Below are 21,713 nucleotides of genomic sequence, written 5' to 3' on the forward strand. Positions count from 1 at the left end.
TGAGGAAGTTCAATTTGCATAGAGACAGATTTGGCTCGACTCCTAGCAAGCAAATGTATTTCTCATCATCTCTTCATATTCTGTTTATGGGATGGAAGGGTGATTTTTTTGATTGTCTAAAGTATTTTGTCTGGTTCTGGGACAGTTAGTGCTTTTTATGGTTTTGTTGACCTTTTAGATAATAGATGTATCTGTTTATTTATTCTTATTTGACACAGGTGTGATTTTTATTAATATCTACCAATCATGATTTGATCGTTTCACCAATAGACAAATTGAACATGTTTACCTGTTGTCATGGTGATGTTAATCTGTGTTTAAATAACTTAGCCAAATAAAAGGGTATAACAATGAGATAGGCAGTGTTGTTGTGGAATCACCAAATCTGGAGTATGAGTCGAAGAAACAGAGTCACGTCAGAGTCATGACCCCGTTAACTGAGTTACTTTTCTGGATGAATCCTTGATAGATGTCTGCACAATTTGTTTTTCCTTTTTCTGCATCCTTACAGAGACAATATTCACATGCAGGTGAACACTCGTGCCAGCACATGCTTGAAAGTGAATACATTTTAGAACCAAAAAAATCAAAAATCTTTTTCAATCAATAAATATGAGACATTTTCTCAAATTCCAAGTCTGAATGCAGTCAATGCTGAAGTCAGGTTTGAATCACCAGTGCTTGTTTTCAAGTCGAGTCACAGTCCAGGACGTGATACTGAAACACTGGAGATTGGATTTTTTGTAAACGTCAAGACATTTTGATAAATCTCTTTTTCAATGTATTTAATGTCACAAAGTAGTTTTACTGTCAGCTAAATTCTGACGAGAGAGAAACACAAGTTTAGACGTCACCAGCTTCAATGAAGTGACAGCCTGCAGGTCACAAAGCTTTTTATTATTGTCTCTATGATTTAAAACCAACAGTTAGGATGAACCCACCGAATCAACTGCTGCTGAATGTTTCCTTCTTGTGATTGAGCTTTAAGAGACTTTGTCACAATGCTCTGCCATTATATGTTTGATCTTTTATCGCCCTCTGTTGGCCTTTGTAAAAATGCATTTCTTCAGGTTTTATTTTTCTTCTGGGCTCTTTTATCAGTGGGTAAATCTCACACAGTAATACACAGCAGTCTATTTGTTCTTTTGGTTGCATCACTGCTTAAAGCCCCAACATGATCTTTTCTGCAGGTCGTCTAAACATGCTCATTCTGCAGCAGAGTTACTCTGACCCACCCCTCCCTATACGTATAACACTCTCTGTGAGTGATGCCTCTTCATTCATGGGGGGCTTCGGGTTTGCACAAGTGTTTTTTTCTTTTTTACCAGGCTGGTGTCTATGGTAATTATTACTAGGATGAAATCATTGTTGTGTAAACATGGCCTATTATTACTATTTTGTTTTCAGTGTGTGTGCAGAAAATGAAAATCCTCAGAGCATAGGTATTTAAAATGTCTCTTTCTCCAAAGCAATACAAGATCCAGTCCATCGGTTTCCTTCACTCAGTCCGATCAAACTGGAAACATAAGACCAGTGGTATCCTGTCCAGGCTGCACGACCACTGAGTCTTGCTGGATGAGATCAATACAGATCTCACGTGTGGAAACACTAACCAACATGATCTCCATTAATTCAGTTACTAATTCTGTCATTCTGATGTGTTTTTAATAGTTTAAAACCTCCTCTCAGGATGCAGCTGTGAACATCAGTATCAGCGCTACAGTACAGAGAACATGAATGATGATGAAGCTGAACTAAACTTCTGTCCTCTGACACACAAATACTCAAACACACACTGTGAGGAAACACAGAGGCCACCTAATCAACATACTCATGACAGAAGATCAGCTTATACCAAAGAGTCATTCAATGATTCAAAACTAGGATGAATTGTAAAGATGTTTCCCTTCATTAAAACTTCAGTTTTGTCACACATCATTTCGATAGGTGTTAAAATCACTCTTTTTAGCAATTAAGGAGAGATAGACACATTCAGTCAACCAATCAATCATTATTTGAATAGCATCAATTCATTACAGTTGTTATCTCAAGACGCTTTACAAAAGAGCATATGAGATGATATGCAGGAAGGATTTCTCCTTTGTATTCCTCGCGTTCCTGTTGTCCACACTTCCTTGCCGCTGAGGTGGAGGTCGGAGCAGGCTGAGCATGAATGTGGACGGCGGTGGTTGTAGGGTCGACACAGTCGGATGGTGGAGGCTGGGCGTCAGGCTGTCGTTGTGGGGACGACACATGCCCTTAATTAAAAGTTACAAGGACAAGCTGCTTCAAACAAGAAGATTCACGTTAACAGTCAGATCCACTAAATATGAGATTTTATCAGTCTACTTTAACAACATGTGGAAGAATACCAGAGATGCACAAGAACTGAAACTTTATTTTTTTCACATCAAACTGAAGCTTATTCTATAAATGAAACACAGAGAGAGTACTGTATGACATGTTGAGTTTTTGTACAGCGATACTTCCTCCTGTGTCACTGTGGGTCTCTGGCACAATAATAAACAGCAGAATCTTCAGTCTTCAGACTGTTCATCTGCAGATACACCTGCTGTCTGCTGTTGTCTCTGGAGGCGGTGAACCGGCCTGTAACTGACTGAGAGTAGTATTTTCTGTCATTATCATTCTCAACCCAGGCGATCCACTCCAGTCCTTTTCCAGGAGCCTGTCTGACCCAGTTCATATTGTAGCTGCTGAATGTGAATCCAGAGGCTGAACAGGTCAGTCTGTGGGATTCTCCAGGCCTTTTAACCACTGGTTCAGATTCTGTCAGAGTCTGAGCTTTAACACCTGTAAAGACATTTTAAAAAGTCAATTGAACATAGTTGGCACACATCAAGAGAAAGACTAAAACTTTGATGATCATCACCTGCCCAGCAGACAGTAAAAAGCAGCAGTCCTGTCCTATAGTCCATCATGTTCAACTGTGTGTCCACTGTTCTCTGTCGTCCTCTCTGCTCTCACATAAGTAGAGGAGGAACACATCAGAGATTTGCATTGACTCCTCCTCAGGGAGAAATAACATTTGACTTCTGTCTTGGATACTTTAAGTTGAAAGGTCATCAGTTGTATCATGCCAGTAGATTTAAATCAGAGATTAACTTGATAATAGGAAAAGTTGTATTATTATTTTTCTTATAGCTAATCAATGATGCAGGGGTCGGAACATCTGTCATATATATTTGATTTAAGTCTTCAAGATTTGACATTTTCTAAATCTCAGTACACCATGAATACCTGTTGTGTTTTATTAAAAGTCACACAGATGAACTCTGTTACATTGGATCAAACAAAAGCTGCAGTGAAACTTAAACATTTGTCATTCTCTCTGCAGTCTGTTTCCCAAAGGTGTAAGACAGTGAGGTTGACCTGTCCTCTCATGGATGATCTTTTCATCTCATACTACCAAAAGGATTAAGAATCTTTTTGCATCAGTTTCTCATTTTATTGCCATGTACACTTTATCTATTGACTGTTTGTGTCATTGAACTGGTGTTATAATCATTATTGGTGTGAGGGCTCCTCCTCTGGTGGCTTCATGTTACTGGTGTTCAGGCTCTGAGGGTTTTTTTCTCTACTGATGGGTTGTGTCACTGTGGGTCTCTGGCACAGTAATACACTGCAGTGTCTGCAGGCTGCATATTCAGTCCGTTTAGAGTCGCTGTGTTTCTGGAAGAGTCAAAGTTGATACTGAACTGGTTCTTCAGTGAATCTTTGGTAAATGTGTCATATCCCACACGACCTATTATAATCCACTCCAGTCCTTTCCCTGCAGGCTGTCTGATCCAGTCTGCCCAGTAGCTGCTAACAGAATAAGAGACCTGACAGGTGATGGTCAGACTCTGACCTGGCTGCACAGTCACAGAGGCTGGCTGTGTCAACTGTTCACACTTCACACCTGTGGAGGAAAACATGTTGAATATTGAATAAATATGTTTAGAGTCATTGTGCTGTGATCATACTGTCAGTGCGTCTGCCTCAGTGAGACTCACAGGATCCAGCAGCCAGCAGCAGCAGCAGAGCTACAGTCAACATGGTTGGTGTTGAACCTGACATGATGGAGCTTCTCTTCTTCTCTGACTCACAGCCTGATGATGAATCTTTATATCAGACTGTGAGGAAGTTCAATTTGCATATCACACGACACTGACAGACTATAAATGAATCATATTTATACATGAATACACTTTAATCTTGTGAAAATCGTAAAAAAATCATGATAAGATTGTATTGTGAAGACTACGGGCCTATTTCACTAATATATACGTAGAAATGTTCTTACTCTGCGCAAAATATGAGTGCAGACACAAAATCATCTTCAGATTCACAACACGTGCGTACCAGCGAATTTTGTTCTCACCACTCTGCGTATGTTAGTGAATCAGAATCATTCATTCTGATTCAGGAATCAGCATAAGACCACGCCCCCATCTCTCCATATAATGTCATCCGATTGGTGTATCAGGAGGAGAGCGGTGAGGTGCAGATATGTACATGTTGGTAGAGATGAACCCAAAGGGCAAAAAAGAGTGATGTGTCTGGGGCAAGCGGCAACCTCCGGTCTCAAAAAATTAAGCCAATGCGGAAGTAAAAAAAAATGCAGTTCGTCAAATGTCCGCTTGAGGCTGGCTCCAGAAGCACCAGAAGTGTCATAAGCCCACAGCCAAAAAAGCCTGTTTTTACCAAAACAGGCTTTGAATTTTTTTATAACTCATCGGATTGTATTCTATTAAGGAAAACGGCTATGCCCATATAAGGGTTGTGGCAGATTTGATTGACAGCTCTGCGCGCTGCATCTGTCTGTCAGTTCAGCAGGTCAGGAGGCTAACAGCTTGATCCGTCTGATTTCTCCTCTTTTTTACTTCGTCTGGAGAGTTTGTTTAACACATATCTGACAACACAGTTTTTTTTCGTTAAGTGATATAGTAGTGTTATATTTACTGCATACTCGTGTCGGTATTTATATTTACGGACCTAGCTTGTTTAGCGTTAGCTTGTAAACCAGTCGGCTAACTGTACTTAGTGTAGCCCATTATTTACGGTCAATGGTTTAGCCGATCAAGACTCACATTCATGCCAAAGAAGCTAATGGCAACATAGCCAGCCAGCACTATTAAACTGGGGGAAAATGTAATTCTGAAGTGTTAGAAACTTTAGTTGTTAAGATGTTGTAAGACAGAGTTTGTGTGATGTTAGAAGCTAAAGGTTCATCTCGGTGGTTAACCGCAGACTGTAAATATGGTTATCTGACGTTATGATGAATGTTATACTCCACATAAATGTCGACATTAAAAGACAAACTTTGTGTATAAAGTTCAACATTAATCAGACGATACCTGCTGGTTAAACATGTTATAGAGGATGATATTAATGTTACATGGTTGACATTCATTTCGACGGCTCACAAACTCAAACTTCAACATTTTCTCTCATTATTATTATTATAACATAAACAGGCGATAACAAGTACAAAACTAAAGATGGTGACAGACAGAGATCAGTTGTTGAAGCTTGAACAGAAAAATTAGATTTGTGCAAACGGTTACCAAATTCAATTTTTTTGTCTCTTTGTATGAGTTCAGGGAAATTTAATATGGTTATTAATATAGTTCTTAATCGTTACAGATGCTCTTACACAGAATATAGCAGTAGAAATATAAAAGATATAAATAACATATGGAATGAAAATAAGATATAAAGCATATAAAGTATATATATATATAAAGTACAAGAAATAGTTTGAAGAATACAGCCATGTACTGAGCTCATGTTAATAATAAATGTTCTACTGTATGTTGGGTACTAAAGCACAGAGAGTTGGGACCTGTTAATGATTTAAATAATTCAGGTTATATTTGTTTCATGTTAAGATGAAGTACTATCCACGATAAACTGCTCAATTTTTCCTCCAAAATCTGAGGCAATTTGATGTGGAATATCATTGTGCAAGTGAGTGAGAGAGCTGAAAACAGCATGATTACAATAAGGTTTATCTTCTTAACTTTGAATAGTTGCTGATTACCTGAATACTGTACCTTTGTTGTCTGGGTAGTACACTGTTGAATTTATAAATGTGCTCTTACACACACATGAATACAGAAAATGCACAAAGAAATTGATTGAATGAATAACTGATATTTTCTCTCTTTCTTTGCCATCCTGAAGACCCCGCACTAAAAGTCCATATTCTCCTGGATCCATGTCACATGCTCGAGCTTCTTCAGAATGACTTTTCAACAGTCGAAGTTCTGGTGAGAGAAGATGGCCAGCAGATAAGACAGCAGTACATCAAGGAGCTCCACAAGCTTCAGGAGGAGGAGGAGGGTTTGCACATTGGAAGACTGTATTCATGCTGTTCAAATAAAAATAGATCTCCTCCTAACAACTTGCAATCAAACCATTTTCTTCCCATTTTAAAACCCTTTGTCCAGTTTAGATGGGAGAAGTTGATATTATGTGATGTTGATCTGGGAAGACTACATTTCTAAATCATTTTTAACTGTGTTTTTATTCACAAGCTATTGATCTTATTTACTCTCCATGTATCTTGATTTAAGAATAGGCTGTGTTTAAGGGCATATTTGTGCAATGACTCTGTTCCATCCCATTTTCAGAAATGAACTACATTAGTATTTGGTAAAAAAAAATATCAATAGAAGACAAAGTTGTGTAAAAGTAGACTTCCTTCCCTAAGCTATTGAGTTGAGCAATAATGCACAATTTCAATTTTGTCATTTCAAATCTAAAATGTATACTCATAGGTAGAGACAAAGGAGTGCATTTATATAGAAATATTTATTTAATCTGAAAAACTACATTCAAAAAAGTCTGTTTTTACAGCAGAGATGTACCTGGTACAAAAAAACAAATAGGTCTGATAGCTCATGTCTCGATCGACACACACTGTACGGGGGTGAATGTTTTGATGACTCATCAGTTTTGATTTGATGAAAGATAAGAGTTATTCACAATAAGGCGTGTAGCTGACATGATCGACAGGTGGGCGCGGTGTAACGGTTTGTCAGGACGCTTAAAACCCCCCTCAGCTCCAGCTCTCAGCCTGTCGTTAGGTTGACTGAAGGTAAGGGTGAGACAGCATTTCAAGCATGGAGACCACCATCAATGCAGGAACATGTGGGTGACATCACTCAGGCCATCCGGGGGAGACCTCCCTCGCACCGAGCTGTTGAAGTGAAGCAACCGAAGTCCACCCCAGAAGAACCAACAAATACAGATGTTGTTGAGGCTCAGGATTCTTCCTCTGTCTCTGCAGCTCTCTGGGCACCTCGACGGACAAGTCACCAATAATCCACACTGTGTCTATAGAGAAATACAAAGGTGTTCAATTAATGCCTCAGACAAGACAAAATGTACAGTTAACTACATGTGACAGCTCAGGGTGTTTTTTGTTATTAGCCACATCTGCAGGAATAATATTGAACAAGGTAGCTGCAACTCATAATAATAGATGCCAGTCTTAAACACTATTTTTTCTAATACTTAAAGTTTTTGGTGTGAAGCTGACACTGTCCACAGACTCCATGACTTCACGGGGTTCTATAGAAAACAAATATCTTATAATGAATACTAACTAATTATTTTTCAATTGTCATGTTCACCCACATCGCTGTTGACATCAGTAAATATAAGACACAGACATTCCTCTTTTTGTCAGAACAGTAACATGAACTGTATGCTTTGTAATATTGATTTCTTCTGGATGTCTCACATTTATTTACAGTCTATGGTCTAACAGTAGTTTTATCAACAACAACGAAAAGAAAAAAGACACCAAAGCTCTCGTCTTTTATCGTTTAAAACAGACTTCTTATCCTTAAACATGTTCTTACACCCAAGTAATGATTTGTAACACAATGTGTGAATTTAAATGTAAAGATCAGCCTCAAAATGTTTCTTACATTTTATGATAAAACTTTGCTAATGTATTGCTCTGCTAACCCGGACAAAGTCTAGTAACTGCTCTGACAAATAACTAATAACCATAATTGTATATTTAAAAAAGTGTAGTTTTAAGACTTTAATTAAATATTTGGGTTGAATATAATGCGTTTTAACTGTGTTGTAGAAAAGTTAAATGTTAACTTATTGTTTATAGAGATAACTCTGGACGAGCAGGAAAGCAGTAGGGGATGATAGCAGCCTAGCCGTTGGCTTTGATGTGAAATGGAACGTCGAGCTGAATGGGCGGAGTTAAGTCCCGCCGGGTCCCGCCTTAATGCTGTGGCTAGGTTGATCCGAAGTTAGGTTGAGACCCCACTGAGACAGCATATCCAATATGGATGCGCCCGTCGATTAGACTCATTTGATGCCTCCGTAACAGACGGGTGACGTCACTCAGGGTTCGTCCAGTAATATTTACAGTCTATGGTCTATAGATGCCGTTACAGTGAATTACAAAGTTACAGCTATTATGTACATTCATTGGCAGTCGGAACCAGCTGGTAAGTCATACTTCACACTCTTCAAACATGTTTTGATGGTCTGATGCGCTCTCTTCTGAAGGCATGGGCTGCAATTTCTTTCAGCCAGGCTGTATCTTTATCTTATCTGAGAAAGCTAGGCCTTCATCATTAATGCCTACACATTGTCTGAGGATTTCTTACTTTGTTTGCAGAGTAAGAATAAATTCAAGAACTAATACATTGATGAGTCTCAGATTTCTGCGGCAAACGTTGAAACGAACAGTTCAAGAACAGATTTTTTGGTATGCGCTATTTGTGAATGAGGCCAATTATCCTGATACTTGTGAGTGGAGTGTATGGTTATATTCCATCATTATGTGGCACAGGCAGTTTCACATTTAGCGTAAGTTTCCAGTAATTGTGTTTTCACTACATTAAGAAGAACAACAGACTTGCACAAAAACTTGTATTCACTGTATGCGTTTATGAAAGAGATCCACTCCAGTCCTTTTCCAGGAGCCTGTCTGACCCAGCTCATATAGTAGCTGCTGAATGTGAATCCAGATGCTGAACAGGTCAGTCTGTGGGATTCTCCAGGCCTTTTAACCACTGGTTCAGATTCTGTCAGAGTCTGACCATCAACACCTGAAGAGACAGAAAAGAAAACCATCAGATGTGACACTTTCAGAACACTTTTTAGAGTAAAGATGAGTGATGATCATCACCTGCCCAGCAGACAGTAAAAAGCAGCAGTCCTGTCCTATAGTCCATCATGTTCAACTGTGTGTCCACTGTTCTCTGTCGTCCTCTCTGCTCTCACATAAGTAGAGGAGGAACACATCAGAGATTTACATTGACTCCTCCTCAGATAGAGAAGAAAATAATTTAATTTGGATATCACTTCTTTACTTTTGGAATTAAATTCTAAACACAAGTGTCCTTTTAAGTTGTTAATTGTTTGTTTCTTTTTTTCGGTATCTCAATTCAGGCAGCCAATCAGTAAGAACACAAAGCAGAATAACACACAGCTCTACTTTTTAACAGTTAGGGAACATACAGTAACATCTGTGATCACATGTACCAAAAATATTCACATCTAACAGGAAGTTAATCCCCATCATGTTCTTTGATGGTGTCTTCTGTTCTCAACATTCATGGAGGATTTTGTCACATGGGCTCAGGGTATCAGAGAACAAAATTGGTATTAAAATCTCATTTTCTTATAGTTTGATAGAATAAGATCACCATAGAGGAAGCTAAAGACCTCTGGTTCAGTTACTAATGTGAATGTGATCCTGATAATTGTGAGTTATTCTGTTGAATATAAAGGTATTTTCATAATGTGTTACAGCTGTTTTTCTCCTTACTGTAAAAGTGAACTGGTGTTTAATATGTATAATAATAATAATAATACATTTGATTTATTTGATTTACAGAGTCACATTTAAAGAAAAACACTTTTAAACAATGGTACAAAAAGAAACATTAGCAATCTAAAGCAGTGTTTATAATGTTTCTATCAGTGATTTGAATTGTGGCAGGTCTGTAAAGTCTCAGGTGTGTTTGAGGAGAGAGATCCAGAGAGAGAGGGGCAGCAATGGAAAAGTCTCTGTTCCCCTGGTTCAGTGCTTGGTGTTAATCATTCTTGGTGTGAGGGCTCCTCCTCTGGTGGCTTCATGTTACTGCTGTTCAGGCTCTGAGGGGTTTTTGTTCAGCTCTACTGATGGGTTGTGTCACTGTGTCTCTCCTGGCACAGTAATACACTGCAGTGTCTGCAGGCTGCATATTCAGTCCGTTCAGAGTCGCTGTGTTTCTGGAGGCGTCTAAGTCGATACTGAACTGGTTCTCCAGTGAATCTTTGTAGTAAGCGGCTCCAGTGTATCTCATTCCAATCCACTCCAGTCCTTTCCCTGCAGGCTGTCTGATCCAGGCTGTGTAGTAGCTGCTAACAGAATAAGAGACCTGACAGGTGATGGTCAGACTCTGACCTGGCTGCACAGTCACAGAGGCTGGCTGTGTCAACTGTTCACACTTCACACCTGTTAAAAAGAGAACATGTTTAGTAAGAAATGATCAAGTTAAACTGCAGAAGAAGAACTGTTGACTTTGACAGATGCAGACAGACTCACATCCAGCTGCCAGCAGCATCAGCAGAGCTACAGAAAACATGGTTGATGTTGAAAGTGACGTGCTGTGAACTCCACTGACGGCCTGATGGGAAGTTTTTATAGCTGAGTAACAAGGAAGCTCACTGAGTTTGCATACAATCAAACATATGAAGCATCAATGATGGTCTGACTGGAGCCAATAGAAGAGTCTGTTCACTGTTTTTATATCTGCAGAGTGACTCTGAAACTTTCGTCCGTCATTATTTCTTTCAGATCAGATTTGATTTTCACCTTTTTTTCACATCCATCCCTGTGTGTGTGTGTGTGTGTGTGTGTGTGTGTGTGTGTGTGTGTGTGTGTGTGTGTGTGTGTGTGTGTGTGTGTGTGTGTGTGTGTGTGTGTGTGTGTGTCTGAAGTATCCTTTATTCAAACATGCTGTCAGCCGATGCTCAGGAATCATTTCGTCTGTGGTTCCAGTAAACTGAAATACACCTGTAAGCTAACTGGATAATTCTGCAGCTTCTTTATCAAAATTTGTGATATTCTGTTGGTCCAACCATTTTGTTTTCTTTTGTTTTGTGTTCACTTCCTGTTTTATCTTGTTATCTGCTGCTTGTGAATAATATGTAGCCCATCTTCCTGCAATTGTTTGGTTTCCCTCCTTTTGTCCCAGCACACCTGTGTATCACCTACAATAAGTCTGCCCTGTATATTCACCCCTGTGTTTCTACCAGCCCTCTGACAGATTGTCATCGTCTCCTGAGTGTGTTTATGCTTTCCAGCCTCATTTTCCCTGTTTGCTTTTCCCGGTTTTGAACTTTGTTTGGATTTTGTGGATTTGCCCTCGTTGGATTTTTCTCCCCTCTCTGACTGCTTCTCTGTGTTTGACCTACAAACATTTGAGTAGAGAACTTTTTCTTACTATCAGTTTTTTGTGTCCTGGACTTTCCTCTGCATCTGAGTGTGTTTATGAATTGTTTAACAAAATGTCCATTATCATGAACTCACAGACAACTTGGAGCAGAACTTGTCAAAGTTAGAAATGATTTGACAACCTGCGGCCAATCACAGTCCAGTAATACCTCTGGATCATGATGTAGGACTCTGATATTGAGTCAATCACGTCTTGATTTTTGTATTTCTGACACATATTCACAATCAGTTTTTATAATGTGATGTTGAGACAGCTGAATGTTCCCAGTGACGGTTGTAAACAGAGGAAGTAGTTTTTGTATGACTCTCCTGTTATTGTCTTTCACTGTGGGTCTTCTCACACAGTAATACACTGCAGTGTCTTCAGGCTGCAGACTCTGTCCTGTTAGAGTCACTGTTCTAGCAGACGTGTCTCTGCTGTAGCTGAACTTGTTCTTCAGAGCATTATTTTGGTAAAGGCTCCCAGAGCTTCCTCCCCACTGATGAGAGATCCAGTCCATCGGTTTCCCTTCACGCTGTCTGATCCAACCTGTTGCATAGCTGCTATCAGTCAGAGAGTAACCAGAGACCTGACAGGTGAGGGTCAGAGTCTGTCCAGGCTGCACAACCATTGAGCCTGGTGTGATGAGATCAATACAGTGCACACCTGTGGAAACACAAATCATCATTATCTCCATCATCCATTTGATTATGAGTTCTTTCTAAACAGTTGAAAATATCCTTACATGATCCAACGCTCAGCAGCAGAATCAGAGCTGCAGAGAACATGACTGATGATGGAGCTGAACTGATGTGAGAACTTGATGCATTAACACACCCAGTGGACTTTCTTATATGGCAACAAGAGGAGACTAATTTACATACACAGGATGTTAAATCAGTCGACTACATTCATTCAAATTAATCAAAATCCTGGTAAAATTGAGTATTACTCTTAAACTCTCAATTAATCAGAGATAGGGATTGAAACAATATTTAAATGACACATTTATTAGAAGATCTAATAAAGCCTGAAGACTGTTTCTCTCTCTCTCTTTACTGTTACAGTCAAATGAAGTTGAAATCATTTGTTGTGTGAGAGCTCCTCCTCTGGTGGCTTTAAGGAACAAGTGTTCACAAGGGGAGAAACTGTGTTTTTCATTAATGACACTTGGTGCACAGAAACAGCAAAGCTTGATGGATAATATTAACCACATGTCAGAAGTCTTTCATGGTAAGATTTCAACACATGAAGTTATAAAACTCTTCTTGTTGCTGCAGTTTACATTCACCAAGCATGCACATCAAAATAGTTCACTACAGAATGATTACTTCTAGGATGTATCATAGAGATGCTGTAGATTTAACTGCTGCTCTATATATTTTATATTAATTATTTCTTGTCTACATTCACAATTTGAATGTGTCTTCAATGTCACTGAAGTAAGAGGGGGCTAAAACTTAAACTTCCATTTATTGAGAAACTGTGTTTTTAAAAAAACAATTGAAGTTGATGACTTGATAAGTATTTGTTCAACACTCAGAATTTTCATAGTTGATTGTGAATCACATGAAATATTGTGATGGTGGTAAAAAGAGGAAGTAGTTTTTGTTCAGCTCTACTGATGGGTTGTGTCACTGTGGGTCTCTGGCACAGTAATACACTGCAGTGTCTGCAGGCTGCATATTCAGTCCGTTTAGAGTCGCTGTGTTTCTGGAAGAGTCTAAGTCGATACTGAACTGGTTCTTCAGTGAATCTTTGTAGTATCTGGTGGATCCAACTCCGCTACCGATCCACTCCAGTCCTTTCCCTGCAGGCTGTCTGATCCAGGCTGTCCAGTAGCTGCTAACAGAATAAGAGACCTGACAGGTGATGGTCAGACGCTGACCTGGCTGCACAGTCACAGAGGCTGGCTGTGTCAACTGTTCACACTTCACACCTGTTAAAAAGAGAACATGTTTAGTAAGAAATGATCAAGTGAAACTGCAGAAGAAGAACTGTTGACTTTGACAGATGCAGACAGACTCACATCCAGCTGCCAGCAGCATCAGCAGAGCTACAGAAAACATGGTTGATGTTGAAAGTGACGTGCTGTGAACTCCACTGACGGCCTGATGGGAAGTTTTTATAGCTGAGTAACAAGGAAGCTCACTGAGTTTGCATACAATCAAACATATGAAGCATCAATGATGGTCTGACTGGAGCCAATAGAAGAGTCTGTTCACTGTTTTTATATCTGCAGAGTGAAAAGATGACTGGAAATCATCTCTGCTTTACATATGATAACAGATATAATACATGTGATCATACTGTAGGATCAGATTGGTTGAAAGTGTTTACTAATAACTGGTTTCATTCATTTTAGGATTAATCTTATCAAAGAGAGCAGCAACAATCAATAAATAGGTGATAAGGAAATGTTATTAGAAAGAGCTTTTCTACTCTTCTTATGTTAATTCATATTGTGTGGATGTGATTATATATAATTACTCATTAATAATGTTGGTGTACTATCTTCATATTAGGGTTGAATATTTTAAATCTTTACATGTTTCGTCCACGTGTTGATCTCTACTGTATGCTTGTAGTTCAAACCAAATGTAGACACAGTTTCTCCAAACAGATACAAAGAATTTAATCAGCTGCATTGAATAAAAACAGAAGTAGTGTTTTGCAGAGTCTGCAAACATTACTACCAAGGTTTAATTATATAGGTTGAAACTGAATTTTCATCTCTTCCAGTAGATAACAGTATCAATGCTGATAAATATGAATGTTCCCCGTGATGGTGGTAAATAGAGGAAGTAGTTTTTGTACGACTCTCCTGTTATTGTCTCTCACTGTGTGTCTCTGGCACAGTAATACACTGCAGTGTCTGCAGTCTGCAGACTGTTCATCTGAAGATAGAGTTTACTGCTGGAGTCATCTCTGGAGATGGTGAATCTGCCCCGGACTGACGAGGAGTAATAGATATGAGAACTGCCTGTGTGAATGAAAGCAATCCACTCCAGTCCTTTTCCAGGAGCCTGTCTGACCCAGTTCATAGGGTAGCTGCTGAATGTGAATCCAGAGGCTGAACAGGTCAGTCTGTGGGATTCTCCAGGCCTTTTAACCACTGCTTCAGATTCTGTCAGAGTCTGAGCTTTGACACCTGTAAAGACATTTTAAAAAGTCAATTGAACATAGTTGGCACACATCAAGAGAAAAATAAGACTTTGATGATCATCACCTGCCCAGCAGACAGTAAAAAGCAGCAGTCCTGTCCTATAGTCCATCATGTTCAACTGTGTGTCCACTGTTCTCTGTCGTCCTCTCTGCTCTCACATAAGTAGAGGAGGAACACATCAGAGATTTGCATTGACTCCTCCTCAGATAGAGAAGAAAGTCATTTCATTTGGATATCACTTCTTCACTTTTGGAATTAAATTCTAAACACAAGTGTCCTTTTAAGTTGTTAATCGTTAGTTTATTTTTTTCGGTATCTCAATTCAGGCAGCCAATCAGTAATAACACAAAGCAGAATAACACACAGCTCTACTTTTTAACAGTTAGGGAACATAAAGTAACATCTGTGATCACGTGTACCAAAAATATTCACATCTAACAGGAAGTTAATCCCCATCATGTTCTTTGATGGTGTCTTCTGTTCTCAACATTCATGAGATGATTTTGTCACATGGGCTCAGGGTATCAGAGAACAACAGTGGTATTCAAATCTCATTTTCTTATAGTTTGATAGAATAAGATCTCCATAGAGGAAGCTAAAGACCTCTGGTTCAGTTACTAATGTGAATGTGATCCTGATAATTGTGAGTTATTCTATTCAATACAAAGGTATTTTCATAATGTGTTACAGCTGTTTTTCTCCTTACTGTAAAAGTGAACTGGTGTTTAATATGTATAATAATAATTATAATACATTTGATTTATTTGATTTACAGAGTCGCATTTAAAAAAAAACACTTTTAAACAATGGTACAAAAAGAAACATTACCAATCTAAAGCAGTGTTTATAATGTTTCTATCAGTGATTTGAATTGTGGTAGGTCTCTAAAGTCTCAGGTGTGTTTGAGGAGAGAGATCCAGAGAGAGAGGGGCAGCAATGGAAAAGACTCTGTTCCCCTGGTTCAGTGCTTGGTGTTAATCATTGTTGGTGTGAGGGCTCCTCCTCTGGTGGCTTCATGTTACTGGTGTTCAGGCTCTGAGGGGTTTTTGTTCAGCTCTACTGATGGGTTGTGTCACTGTGTCTCTCCTGGCACAGTAATACACTGCAGTGTCTTCAGTCTTCAGACTGTTCATCTGCAGATACAGCTGCTGTCTGCTGTTGTCTCTGGAGATGGTGAACCGGCTTTTGACTGAATTAGAGTAGTATTGGCTGCTACCACTACTAATTTCAGCGATCCACTCCAGTCCTTTTCCAGGAGCCTGTCTGACCCAGCTCATATAGTAGCTGCTGAATGTGAATCCAGAGGCTGAACAGGTCAGTCTGTGGGATTCTCCAGGCCTTTTAACCACTGCTTCAGATTCTGTCAGAGTCTGACCATCAACACCTGAAGAGACAGAAAAGAAAACCATCAGATGTGACACTTTCAGAACACTTTTTAAAGTAAAGATGAGTGATGATCATCACCTGCCCAGCAGACAGTAAAAAGCAGCAGTCCTGTCCTATAGTCCATCATGTTCAACTGTGTGTCCACTGTTCTCTGTCGTCCTCTCTGCTCTCACATAAGTAGAGGAGGAACACATCAGAGATTTGCATTGACTCCTCCTCAGATAGATAAGAAAGTCATTTCATTTGGATATCACTTCTTTACTTTTGGACTTAAATTCTAAACACAAGTGTCCTTTCAAGTTGTTAATCTACCAAGGAAAAAAGTTTTAATTATGTAGGTGGAAACTGAATTTTCATCTCTTCCAGTAGATAATGTGATAGGTGTAATTTATTTGAAATAACTGATAAGTTATAAATAACTTCATGGAGAAATAAATATGATGTTAGTGACATAAAACAGTGAATTCTTGTAAAAAAATGTCATAAAACAATTGTAGAAGTTCATTTAAGGTTAATAATTTGTAAAAGATATCAGTGTTAAAACAGATTCAGTCTGAAGGATTTAAAACACTTTAAAAATGAGTTTTTTGTTAAAAACCTTTGAAACAAACAGATATGCCAAGATTTATGAATCTGTCATTTACCTGTAATGTCTATCAAGAGATAATGCATGTGATTGATTAGTTATGCCTGCCGAGGCCGGAAGGGGGAGCTCTCAGCCGCGATGCCTCATTCTGCATGACGCTGACAGAGGAAGCGTCGTGTCTTGAGTCCATTTATTCATTTGACCCTTTTTCAGGTAAAAAAGATAATATATATCTGTGTTATCTACAAAGTATGTTTCTAGAGATGTTTTCGTGTTTATTGTTTATTGTAGGAACTTACAGAAAGACTGATGTTTAAAACGTTGTATTTACATTTTATGAAAGTTCAGTGAGACACTAAGCTAGGTTAGCTCCGTGTTGTATGCATAGACTGTAAAAATAATGGACGGGACAAGGTCCCCGGTCTAGTGAAGCTTTTATTTTTAGAGCTCCCCCTGCTGACTTGCTGCAGTATAGGTCATAAACCCCGCCTCCTCAATGATAACAGACGGGATGTGGGTCAAACTGTAAAGCTAAAATACTCACACATAAGTCACATAATTTTTTTCCAAACCTAAACTCTGCTGTGATCATTAGTTATTATCACCCTACATTGTGTTCAAGTGCTCATTTTTCTGTGAAGTTTGTTTTAAATAAGTTATTTGAGGTTGAAAAACGGGATTTTACGTCATATTTGACGATGATTGACAGCCGCCGATCTTGCGTAGCTCTCTTTGTGAATAGCAAAAGTTACGTAGTGAAGGAAAGCCGAGACGCCATTGAATTTTTCCGTTCAGTTTTTTCGTCTTTTTTGAGCTGGCAAAATGAGTTGTTCTGCAGTAAACTGTTCTAACCGACCTGTGGGAGCTAAGGGATCTTTGCAGTTTTTTCGGTAAGTAAAAAAGTGTGATTTATGTGTCGTTGGTTGGTTAAAGTCGTTATCTAGCTAGCTAACACATAAGCAGTCTAAGGTTAGCTGAAATGTTGTAAAGCTAGGTTACTTATCCGGCATGATTTATCTTTTTATTTTATTTTTTAAAATGAGCAAACCTAATAACTGACATGCTATGTTTCTTGATATTGTTATATCATTATTGTGATTTAAATTGTATTTAAAACCAAGAATCGTAATATAAAATCCGCTCATAGATGCGGTTCATTGACTGTACAGTTATTTTACAGCAAAAATAAATAGTCTGGTAAAGTCTCAAAAAAGTATCTAGGGCAAAAACAAAGCCAAATAATTGTAATCTGGCCTGCATCATTACTAATGTGTACATGTTTACAGTCTGAGTGATAAGTGGGCTATGCCGAGAGTAACAGGTTTTACTTTCATCCGCTCACCGTGCAGACTGAAAGTCATAGTACTATATACGAGGGTAGAATATTTCTCTATGTATCCAGATAAAACTAAAGGTAAGCTCTGATTTAATATAATTGTTACTGATTTAAGAGACTAACTGAAACGTGAACACAAACATCAACAACCTGCGGTGGTGTAATGTAATATTAACGGAGCATCATGCTGCTTAAACTGATAAATATTCTGCATTGTCTTCCACACACTACCAATTCAACAGTCACAAGTTGATCACATTGTAAATTTAATGACGCTCATTGAGAATTTGTACTAAAAATTGACAAAACCTGACAAAAATTGCAGTGACTGTGTCTGTGTCTGTGTTTAACACCTTTGAAAGGAAGGTGTTAATGCAGGAGATCAGTGTTACACACAACATGCTGCTGTTATTGAAGTTAGGAGGAGACATAGGTACAATAAAAGAAGACATAAAGATCGCGTTTTTCCCCACACATGTTAATATGTTTTAAATGTCATGCATTTATTTTTGATTTCGCTTCAATAATCGTTAACAAAGAGAAACACCATGATTAAACTACAGGCTATTGTTGCCTTTTTATAGCCAAAGAAAACTGAACATCCACGGCCTCTGCATTCAAAAGAATTTCAACATTGACATTTATGTCTTCCTATTTCCCTCTTTTCACCAACATTATATTTTAAACAGGGATTTCCTTTTTCTCAGGCTGTCGCGTCTCTCCCCCAGCTCGCCCCCTCCGGTGCGCTCCTCTCCGTAATGCGCTCGTCTCCTCCCTCTAAAGCCCGCTGCTGCTACTCTGTAGGACGCTTGGATTGGGGGACCTCACCAATAAAATACTATTTTATATTTTATAAGCAGTTTGCCACCACACTGCACTTTTACTCTCCAAAGGCATATGAGTATGTGCGTGACAACTTTAATAAAGCTTTACCACACAGTCACACCATCCGCACAGCTGATCCAGGATTTACTGTAGCATCTTTTACAGCACTAAAAGGTCATGTACAGTCAAACAGAGAGAAGGGAAAAGAAACAATCTGTGCTCTCAAATAACAAAGCAGTCTCAAATCTTTCTGAGGAATTACAGCTAAAAAAAATTCTACTTTGCATACAGTACATCCTCTGATAAATAAAGTGAAGTACTTTGATTGCATTTCTGTGGTGTTCCTGTAGGTGACCATGAAGCAGCCAGACTGAAGCAGCAGGTTGTGAAGGTGGACGCCATCATCTTGTCTTTGCAGCGCTGATTCTGAAGAGAACGCCTTCATATAGGACTCAAAGGTAAAATTATCTCTCATATGATTGGACTGTGTTATTGTAACCGCTATCAGCATCAAAGTAATTTTAGTAACAATTTATAATCCTTCTTAAAATGTAAGGAAGACTAGCAGAAGATTTTAACAGCCTCTGTGATTCTGCAAGAAGTCTAGTTCATGTTTAAATTGTTCTTCTTTCTGTCTTCAAGGAAATCAATGCTCAAAGGAAACAGCAGTCCAGACTCTGATTCCAGCTCCGGTGAGGTTCTGCACACAAATCTGATTATATGAGAATATTTAACATTAGTTTAATTTATCAGGCTGGCCCATGTGATGACAGTTTAAAATAATCTTCAATAGAAAGTGGCAGGAACACTTTTGTCTTAAAACATAAATTCATAAAGCTGATCATATTATTGGATTCATCCTGTCTTATTATATACATTTTTTTCCTCTAAAATAGTTACCCTGTCTTTAAAGCAAACTTTAGAAGCTGAAGTTTAGCAGAACCTGAGGACAGATCTGATTTCAGGTCTGAGGCATAAACATCACAGTAAAATCCATTATACTTTACATTTAACTCCATGATTGTTTTTCTTTATTACAGAAGATGCCCTCAGATTCAGATCCATCAGCAACACCTGACAACATGGAGGACTCGTCCCCTGAGCGTTTCCTGTCCTCTCTCGATGGAGTTTTTCTCTTCAGTTATTAACTCTTGAAAACAGCAGCACAAAATGCCAGACTGTTTGACAAGTCTGTGATTGAATAAATGGAAATGGAATCTCATGCGTATCTTGCTATGCTTATTGGCTTTAAATGTTTAATATTAAATAAGTTTTAAGGCCATTTATCTCAGTCGAGCCCAGCTGTGACAAGCTGAGCTCGTCTGGTAGCTTTGTTGTTGTCTTAGCTGCTGTTGTTGGTCAAGAAGAAATTAATGTCAGTTCAAGGCCTTTTAAATGTGAGCTATAAACTTAACTGCTAAATTATTTTACTATGACCAACACTTTGTAGTGCTCCAGTTAATCAGAGACAGTCAATTCAGATTTAAAAAAAGTTTATTTAAACATTTTATGAAAAAAAAAACTTCAATAAACAACTCCTGGCTTCATTAACCATGTGGAAAATAAGTAAGGGAGACCAACAGGTTGAACTGCTGGGACATAGGAGAAAGTATAAAAAATAATTGAACAAAGAAATCCAAACAAAAATCAAATAAAGTAAAGAGATCCTGGATGATTGTTTGACTGTTAAAATATGATGGAAAAGCAAATCCAACACAACCCTCCAGCATTTGGCCTTTCAAACACAGGGCAACATCATGGAAAGAAAAATAGCAGCATTGAATATTGACCAGGATCTCTGTGTTTTCTCTGAGGATGACTATGGTAGCCTTCTCACTGTTCACTGTCACAAAGCTCCAGACTCTGTCCACCTTCTTCAGTTGTGCAGATGTCGATCAGCTCCTCTGGGTGATGGCAGAGAGGACTCTTCATCTGGGAGAGCTGCTGGTGTAAGGTCATTTCTACCACAGTGGATGAGCAGGGCGTCTGACACAGGTGAAAGAAGGAGGAGGTTCCTTCAAACTATGTGACCCCAGCCTGTCCACTGTAACAGGTGTGCAGACAAAGGTTGAAATTAGTCATTTCTAGGTTCTGTTGATTGTAAAATGGAAAAGAAAACATCACCTTTCTATTTAACATTTAGCTGGTGTATGTCTCAGTGTGATTTTAATTTTAGAAGACTGTATTGTTAACAATAGCTTGTTTTTACAATCCTTCAACTTCAAAACAATCACAGGATATAAACTTTTAACAGATGATTTTAACTTACACTTCACCTCTGTGGAAGATGTCAGACCAGCTGCTTTTATCTCTTCTTTGCCTAAATGAAGACACGGAAACAATTGATTTACTGTTCAGTTAAATATATTAGAAAAGCAGACATGAATCACATTGCAGACTATCAGTTTCTAACAAAATACAACATATTTTACCACCTGTAGCCTACGGTCTGTGATGCTAACCTAGCTTAAATATAGAACGATTTCGTTAAAAACAGAGGACCCAGCAGCCCACGTATTTACAATAATGATCAAAATAGCGGGATTTTTTAAAACACAGTGTGTTTAAATATTAGACTTTGAATACGGTGGTTTGTTGTACTTACACATTTCTTCATAAGACTCGTAGACCGGCGGAGCGCTTTCGGCGTAGCTGGGCTGCTTAAGTCATCAGGGCAGTACGCTAAATGGGCGGGGCGTCTTACCAGGGCTCCTGCCCCCGGACCCTACTGCGCAGACTCTGGCTCCAAATATTGTCAAAATCGCAAGATGGAAGCGCCCCTAAGCGGCATATTTTGGCTTCAAGAACGTTGAGTGGGAACAGCTACAGTGCGCGCCCACTGGTTGTATGTCGTCCACACATCACCACACGAGGTCAGTGTTGGCATGAGCGCGTGTGTATGCCTGGATGTGTGTGCATATTAAGATTAAGAATCTGAGAGTGTTTATG

The 21,713-nt window shown here is 38.8% G+C and overlaps 1 long non-coding RNA gene and 4 gene segments (V, D, J or C); 1 reads left to right on the plus strand and 4 right to left on the minus strand.

Moving 5' to 3' along the window:
- Positions 1 to 1,888: 1,888 nt before the first annotated feature.
- On the minus strand, positions 1,889 to 9,261 carry LOC132995331 (immunoglobulin heavy variable 3-11-like). The segment is given in 2 exon segments: positions 1,889 to 2,633; positions 8,909 to 9,261. Coding segments are annotated over 2 exon segments (342 nt in total).
- LOC132995300 (Ig heavy chain V region 5A-like) lies at positions 3,600 to 4,093 on the minus strand. The segment is given in 2 exon segments: positions 3,600 to 3,919; positions 4,014 to 4,093. Coding segments are annotated over 2 exon segments (372 nt in total).
- An 872-nt stretch (positions 9,262 to 10,133) lies between the features above and the next one.
- On the minus strand, positions 10,134 to 10,749 carry LOC132954412 (Ig heavy chain V region 5A-like). The segment is given in 2 exon segments: positions 10,134 to 10,483; positions 10,574 to 10,749. Coding segments are annotated over 2 exon segments (390 nt in total).
- A 2,170-nt stretch (positions 10,750 to 12,919) lies between these two features.
- Positions 12,920 to 13,677, minus strand: LOC132995325 (immunoglobulin heavy variable 3-7-like). The segment is given in 2 exon segments: positions 12,920 to 13,404; positions 13,495 to 13,677. Coding segments are annotated over 2 exon segments (345 nt in total).
- A 5,332-nt stretch (positions 13,678 to 19,009) lies between these two features.
- Positions 19,010 to 19,986, plus strand: LOC132954636 (uncharacterized). The gene is made up of 3 exons (XR_009665797.1): positions 19,010 to 19,222; positions 19,407 to 19,456; positions 19,805 to 19,986. It is a non-coding gene; the product is annotated as an uncharacterized LOC132954636 (long non-coding RNA).
- Positions 19,987 to 21,713: the final 1,727 nt, after the last annotated feature.

Source organism: Labrus mixtus, chromosome 20, assembly GCF_963584025.1.
Source record: "Labrus mixtus chromosome 20, fLabMix1.1, whole genome shotgun sequence".
In the NCBI taxonomy this organism is placed as follows: domain Eukaryota; kingdom Metazoa; phylum Chordata; class Actinopteri; order Labriformes; family Labridae; genus Labrus; species Labrus mixtus.